Source organism: Phalaenopsis equestris, unplaced genomic scaffold (assembly GCF_001263595.1).
Source record: "Phalaenopsis equestris unplaced genomic scaffold, ASM126359v1 Scaffold000606, whole genome shotgun sequence".
Lineage (NCBI taxonomy): Eukaryota > Viridiplantae > Streptophyta > Magnoliopsida > Asparagales > Orchidaceae > Phalaenopsis > Phalaenopsis equestris.
The window spans coordinates 1,365,370-1,373,567 of NW_018165046.1; the positions used below are offsets into that span (position 1 = coordinate 1,365,370).

General features: G+C 40.9%; 1 protein-coding gene across 1 annotated transcript; it reads right to left on the reverse strand.

Moving 5' to 3' along the window:
* Positions 1-325: 325 nt before the first annotated feature.
* LOC110029819 (glutamate receptor 2.9-like) lies at positions 326-7,472 on the reverse strand. Its single transcript, XM_020732278.1, is given in 8 exon segments — positions 326-798; positions 920-1,463; positions 1,552-1,680; positions 3,243-3,407; positions 3,583-3,977; positions 4,070-4,382; positions 5,652-6,350; positions 6,352-7,472. Coding segments are annotated over 8 exon segments (3,666 nt in total). The 5' UTR covers positions 7,300-7,472.
* Between the last annotated feature and the right edge of the window lie 726 nt (positions 7,473-8,198).

Consider the following 8,198-nt stretch of genomic DNA (forward strand, 5'->3'; position numbering starts at 1 on the left):
TCGTTGATGTAGCCTGAGGAGTGTACCTTTGAAATAGCTAGTTCACACATGGATTTGTTGAGGAACAAATTTTACTCTCGTATGATCGAGAGTATCGCAACAAGATGTGTGATATGTTCAACCAAGGAAGAGCTAAACACTGAATGTCATCAAAATAAATCATGCAAAATTGATCAATGAAGGCTTTCAGTACCTCACTAATGAGCCGCATGAATGTGCTAGGCACGTTGCATAAGCCAAATGGCATCATATGGCATTCATATAAACCTTCTTTTATTTTGAAAGCCATCTTCCATTCATCTCCGTGGCAAATGCAGATTTGATGTTATCCACTTCTTAGGTCCGGTTTGGAGAAAACTGAAGCGCCTGCCAAGCGATCTAGTTGGTTTTCAAACCTTGACATGGGAAAACGATATTTCACAACGATTTTGTTTTTAGTCCGGCTGTCCACGGACATTCGCCAACTCCCATCTTTCTTGAGAGTAAGGAAGGCTGGCTCCGCACAAGGACTTAAACTCGGACGGAAGTAATCCTTGCGTAGGAATTCATCATTGATTTCTTTCAACAGGAATTGTTCTTTCGGGTTCATGCTATAGTACGGCAGGTTGGGAAGAGTTGCACCCGGTATCAAACCGATTTGATGTTGAATAGCACAGACATGTGGGAGCGTATTTGGGAGTTTGACGGGCATTGCATCATCAAATTGCTGCAGCAATTTTATAACTTCATGGGGAGTATCCGGCTTCACAAATTTAGAATTCTCCGAAATATCTTCTTGCATTACAACACAGTTTGATTCTTACATTCAAAAATGAATTGAGATTCCATCAGAGTAATAATAGCTGCTTTCTCACCTCTGTTCTGCTCCTCATGTTGAGTTGAAGGTAGAGTGTTTGGCAGTAAACAAAATTTCTTCTACCTTTCCATCCGAACGTATAAGCATGGCTCTTTCCATCATACCATGCTGTCTTGTCATATTGCCAACGTCCATCTAATATAATATGGCACACATCCATCTCTATGACATCACATTTAACTTCGCACTCGTAATGCTTACGTATGGAGAACGAGACTTTACATGATTCAGTCACAGTCGTTTCCACTCCTTTCTTAACCAAACCAATATTGTATTGATTAGGATGTTTGGTAGTATTCAATTGTAATGCCTTGACCATTCTCTTGGACACAATATTTTCAGTGCAACCACTGTCAATAAGTAGATCACAAACCTTCCCCATTACAGCGCACCTTGTGTGAAAAATTCGATGTCGTTGAGATTCTTTTTCAACTATAGGAGCTAATAACAGTTTTTCCAAGACACCAGAGAGAAAATTACCTTCGTCAGCTACAAGTTCTTTACAATCTTCGGTTGAAGGTAATGATGTATTGATGTCTTCCAATTCTGGTTCACCTTCAATTAATATGGGCTTGGCGATGATTGGGGCAATCGTTGGAACGATGTCCTGGTTGGAAACATCGAAATCATTTAGATAAACCTGGCTTATGGTAAATTTTATTTCTCGTATGGTTTGGCTTGGCTTGGCCTCTTACTTCAGCGACTGTTGGGCTTCTGAATGGTTGGATCTGAAGGGAGCTTCTTTTAGCGTTGTTGCTGGAGCTCTGGGGTTGCTCAACAGTTTGTTCTCCAATGGGTCTTTGCCAACTGCGGAATTTCGGTGTCTACGAAAGTTGCAGCTCGGCTTTGTAAGCAAATACGGCGATTAAGGAACGATGGAATGCTGCATCATTCTAAGCTCTCTGAAATGTAATGTGCAACGGATTCAAACTTTTTTATTTATAGAAATGTAAAAAAATGTTTTTTCCATGCATTATTTCTGCCATTTATGGTCATTAAATTACAGTTCTAATCTTTCCATCACGCCGTTCTGTTGATTTTACACTCGCAGTGCTTTGTTATCAACTGCTATTTTGTTTTATTAAGGGGGTGCTTAGAAAGTAATGCAAATAGAACTTGTTTTTGTAAATCGCCAGTCTTATTTCCAACTGCTGCACACACTATTAAGGACCGTTAGAAAAGAGGGAGATTAAGAGATAGAAAGAGAAATAAACAATAAAACTTCTCCATCTATTAGCCTTATCTCATAAAATGATATTTATAGGAGAGAGAGGGTTCAATACATGATATTATATTTTTGTCCATTATTTAATGCGACTGTTATAAAATATTTTATGTATTTTACATGCATGAGCCTGTCGCTCAGCTATCCTATGCCTGAGTCGGTTAGGCTAGCATGACTCTAGCTTTGCAAGGCTTGTTCTGAGTTCAGTTGGCTTGATTGAGTCGGCGTAGCTAGCTAGTTGGATTTGATTAGCTTTGGTTAGACATGATTGACTCACGCGATTACACTTTGCCGATTGGTTGATTTCGTTTAATTGTCGATCATTGATTTTTATATGATGAGCTCCTATCAGTAGATTGAGACTGGACTATTGAGCAGAGAATGAATCACTGTAACTCGATAGATAGTTCATTCCGATCAAACAGTGTGATTTATGTATTTAAATGCCCCAAGAATATATGGAAAAACTTACAAAGATCTTAATTATTATAAATTACAATGTCATTTGTACAAAAAAAAAAATAATAATAAAAATAAAAAACATTTCTTTACCATTTATATTGAATCAACACCGAGCAAACGAAGCCCTGTAACTTTTAACCAACCAATAATATATAAACACATCGTCAACCTAAGATGAAATTTGAAGAAATGCTAAATGTGAATGAATCCTAAGCATTACTGTCGATTTTTTATTATAAATATCAAAATTTTTTTTGCAAAAAAAAAAAAAAAAAAAAAAAAAAAACATTTCTTTACCATCCTAGGAAAAATTCTCAAAATCATTAAAATGAATGATCATTATATAACATAGTTAACAAAATAGAATTATGATGCAAGACTAAAACTGATCAACGCGGAAAAAGTAGAGAAAATGAGAAGAAAAAGAAAAAGTAAAAGCGAAGGAATAGAAATGTAAATCACGCTGAAGAAAGCTTTAATCGTCTTGTCACCATCTCATTTGCTTTTGCCCGCAAAACCCTCCTCCCCCCTGCTCTCTCTCTCTCTCTCTCTCTCTCTCTCTCTCTCTCTCTCTCTCTCTCTCTCTCTCTCTCTCTCTCTCTCTCTCTCTCTCTCTCTCTCTCTCTCTCTCTCTCTCTCTCTCTCTCTCTCTCTCTCTCTCTCTCTCTCATTAAAACAGAAGAGAAGAGAACCGCAAACGATGTCGAGGCTATTGGAGGCGGAGTTGGAGCTGCTACCCTGTTTAGGACAGGTTGATTGGTCGCCGAACCACCGCCGTTCGATCTCCACCATTTCATTGCTCTCCGTCAGGTTCAGAATTGCTCTCGACATGTCTGTAACAAGTGAGGAGCCTTTGGGGAAAACCTGCAGTAGAGTTAAAGGTGAGTTGTGCATTGAAATTAAGAGAAAAGAGGAAGAAGATGTGCAATTTATTGTTAGACTCGCATGTTTCCTTCTCATAATGTATATAAAAACTCAATCTTTGTCCAATAAACAAATAAATAAAATATGGGAGATTAATCCGAATTAATGGACTTACGAATCCAAAACCAGAGGTTTTGTAGAGCTGGGTGCCCATAGTGAAGTTGTCGCAGAAAGACTTGAGAAAAAGCTTGAGGTACGGGATCTCGTCGATGATGGCGGCGACGGTGCCGTTGGAGAGCGCATCCTTGTACTCATCCGGAGACTTCAATCCGAAGAGTTGCGACTCATGGAACCCATTTGTGACCAGAAGCCCTTTGACAAAAGAATGGCGGAGATAGCCGACGTTCCTCCGGTTGTCAATGAGCTCGTGAATGTCAGTTATGCTCGGCTGGACCTGCCTCACGGTCAGCATCGAAGTTAGACTGGCAGTATAGCTTGAAGTGAGTATGAGCACCACAAACACCCAGATTGTTACCACCAGCTTCGATAGATTGCTCATTATGGTCTCCTCTGGGAATAATTCATTGCAGAGTGTAAGAAGAGAATCATAGTTGAAAAAAAAAGGAGAGATTTTGGAGAAAGGAGTAAAATTAGATTAGTACTGTGGGCGAAGACGAGGGTGGAGAAGGAAAAGTAGAAGACGGTGCCGAGCTGGTGGGAGGGAGGGCCGCGGAAGTCTGGATTGATGCGGTGTTCGAGGAACCAGACGATGATTCCGGTGAAGATGAAGAAGAGGGCGCTGACGAGCCAGAGGTCGGTGGTGAGGGGCTTGAGGAAGATCCATGCTCGGTGGTTCCGGACGTCGCGAACGGGGACTAACATGGACACGCCGGAGGCGGTGTAGGGGAAGGTGAAACCGCCGTACTCCGATCGGTTGGCTGTTATCGTTACATCGCCCACCACGCCGTCGTACTCCTGCAAGCCAACCCCGCCCGGCGGACATAAAAACATGAGTTTGCGGAGATGCAACTTTATTTCAATACATTATTAATATTTATAGTATTTACATTTTTACCTTGATGTAAATCAACACAACTTAACAAGAAAAAAAAAAGCTACCCGTGTAGAACAATTTTACATATCACTATCACTTACTTTAGAATATTAAATAGGTAAAGGGGTGTAAATGTAAGAAATAAAAATATAGGTGTTAGATATGTAAAAACATAGAAATTATGAAAAAAGATTGAGAAGAAGCTTAATGCTAGCTGTTAATTTGTCGCATTAGGAGACTTAGAATGGCAAGCCGACCCAATTAAGGATAATGACTTTATTAATTCCCAGACACGAGAGGCTTACGATGGTATGATGACCTAATAATCATTCTGCATATCTATGACTTTTAATTAAAGGAAAAAAAAAAATTTATCTTAATTGTATATGAAAAATATGAAGGAACGAATCTCAAAACAATCCAACGGATATGTTGAAGGATGATTGCCAGAAGATCAAGCGACCGGAAGATCAAGCGACCGGCTAATAACACAACATAATTCTCAGAAGGATACAATGATCAGAGAAGGATGGGCTGATCAGTTATATATGAAGTCATCCAATTGGTCAGCAACCCTGAGGCTAGAAGGTCATCCAAAAGTAGGTCGGACGGACGTTTCACCTTGAGGCATGCCAGATCAAATAGCAACATCACTATCGACGCTATCGATTAATTGCCGAGGTAGCAACCCAAAGGCAAGCGACCGACTAGATTAAGCTATCGCCCGACCTACTGTCATTCAGACAATCTCAATTGTTATTCTATTACATTTATCAGAAGTAAAAGATGAGAGAGCAAATTTATAATTATAATGTTTATGTCTGTCTATAAATAAGAGTTATTTTACGATAAAAATATTAAGTTTTTTTATTCTTCATCACTAAGTTTCTCTTTTAGTTTTGCTCAGCGCTACTCTCTATTCATTGGGTGTGATTCTTAGATATCTTTAAATTCAATAAAGATAATTTTTTAAAAAAATAATTATGATGAAATTACATAAATTTTATATGAATATTGACTTTCATATGAATTGCATGCAAAATTTTTATGTTTTGGGCAAATTTTATATAGATTTAATGAAACTCTATTTAATTTTTAAGTGAGTCAAAATTCTTTTAAAATTCTATCATTAAAATTTCATTTAATTTGTAAGAAATGGCGGCGTTCAAGGCAGAGTTGGCGGTACTGACCTGGTCGAAGACGGCTCTAACCAGCGCGTTGTAGTCGACGGTGTTTCTCCCGCCGTCGTTCGCCATTGACGCGTACTCAAAAGGTAGCGCGTATGGAAGCCGCCGCACAGCAGCCTCAAAAATCTCGATCACATACCCTCCGACATCAAGCTTCCCGGTCTCAGGATCCCTAACCACGCTGAGAAATGAATGGAATCCCGGATCCACAGGCCCCGGCACCAGAAATTTCATCTTCTTGCCGCCCGTCGGTACCTCCCACCCCTTCGGCGGAGCCACCGATTCCCCCGGCCATATCACGGCCCCAAGATCACTCCTATCGGCCGAGTAACCAGCTCCGCTAGAATTCAGATTCTTAGATAATCCCTTCTTCATCGTCCAAAATCCAATTCCCCTGGCCCCTTCCCCGTTTACATTCACGATCTGGAACGCCGATACGTTCAGCTCCCCATCCACCAGTTGGAATCGCCCGCTCATTCCGTCGAACTCTGTTTCTTGAATAGATTTCAGAATCTTCGGCCCTATGTTCGAGCCCCGTATTTTCGAGATCTCTGCAGGAGATGTACTGGATCGATTGCTCGCCGGATTTGAACTCAATATGCGGGGATTGGCGGCTATTACTGTGTTGGCGGCTGTGGCGACCGCCCAGAAGGAATCGTAAGCGTAGTAGATGAATGGGCTGAGGTCGGAGGCGGCGATCTCGGAAGTTAGGGTTCTGTTTTAGGAATTCGACTCGCCAACGATGTTCGAAGTCACGGATGCGGTTTGTTCGGTGGATGAAGGGGCGGACGCCGATGTCGCCCTGCATCGAATTGAGAATGGTGACAGGATTGATGGAACCGAGCTGGCCGGCGACGGCGGAGGTGAGTATCCATGCGTAGTCAGTTTCAGTCATGCCCGCATTCGCGGCCGAGGTGAGGATCCGTGCTGCTAGGGCTGAAGGTGCGTGGAGCACGAATACGCGGGTTTGTAGGGTTTTGAGGCGGTAAAGCTCCATGGATATGCGGTCATCTGATGCGTCGGGTGGAATAGGGCATCGATAGGGGATTTGTGAGTCGCCGGAGGTGGAGAGGGCGTCGATGAGATTGGGAATAAGAGAGTCGCCGAAATCAGAGTCTTCGTAGATGGGAACTAATCGGCGCCAAGAAAACGCGGACGCGAGGGTGGCGATTGCAGGACCCATGGCGGCGTCGGAGGGGGCGGCGCGGATGAAGAATGGGGAGAGGGAGGGGGAGAGGGTGGGGGAGGTAGCGGTGAAGGACATGATGGGAACGCGAGCGCGGGCGCCGAGATTGGTTACAAAATCGGCGGATGAGGAGGTTTCGGGACCGAGAATGGCTGCGACCTGATGGTTAGAGATGAGATCAAGGGCTGCAGAGGCGGCATCGACGGGGTCAGAGTGCGAAGAGTTGCGGGGGAGGAGGAGGAGCTGTGCGGGAGAATCTGGATGGGAGGCATAGAAGTCGGAGTGGGCGAGTGAAAGGGCGACGAGAGAGCCACGGCCGACGGCGGTGGTGAGGTCCATGATTACGCCCACCTTCACCGTCGCCAATGAGTGGGCGGAGGGGATGACGGCGGAGAAGAAGATCGGGAGGAGGGCGAGGAAGGGGACCAGGTTTGTCATTAGTAGCAAGTAGCTCCACTCAGCCATTCGCTACGCTTTTCTTCTCTTCGGTTTAAGGTGGGAGGGACGGAGGGAAAACTGAGACATTTATGTTCTGATTTAGTCAAAGTTACCAATTTTGAGTAACATTTGCAAATGGTTGACTTCTTCCTTAGTCTCGGGCACTTTACATGTAGACCCCCCAAATTTTAATATTTATAACACACCTAAATCTTTTATATTTAATAAAAAATATTATTATTTTAATCTAAGTTAAAATAATGAAATAAATCTTTTGATAAAGTGGCATTGTGTTAAAACAAAAGTCTAGGTGTTAGATATGTGAATACATGATAATTGATTGATATATATGTAAATATTCTTAATAGTTTTTTACCTTTTAATGGGTTTTTACATACATAGCACTTGAAATAGTCATATTTATGCTTGTCACATCTAAACGTTTCTAATTATAAATAAAGCATTTTTCTTATATGAGGGGACCATTGACCTCCAAAGTTTTTGACAAGAACTCATGAGATATTCTTTCTATGTAAATAAAAATGTTTAGATGTGAGATAAATTAATATGACTATCTCATGTGCTATTTATATAAAAACCCTAAATTTGGGGTATGTAATAAATGCTAAATTTATTGAATTTAATTTACTTTGAATATTATAAGAGTTTAGCTTCATTTATCATATGTTACACTGATTAAAATTTGTAATTTATTTTAAATATAATGGCCCGTTTCTTTTACAATAATAAATGGACAACAAACCCTCTAATTAAACTTTTTAATAAATGAATAAAAAAAATTAATTTAAAACAAAAATAATTTAAAAAGATTGCCATCAAATATTTACATATAAATTAAAATGGAGTTAAAAATTACTATAATATAAGCACTTCGTTTAGAAAATTAATCTCAAATCATATTTAAC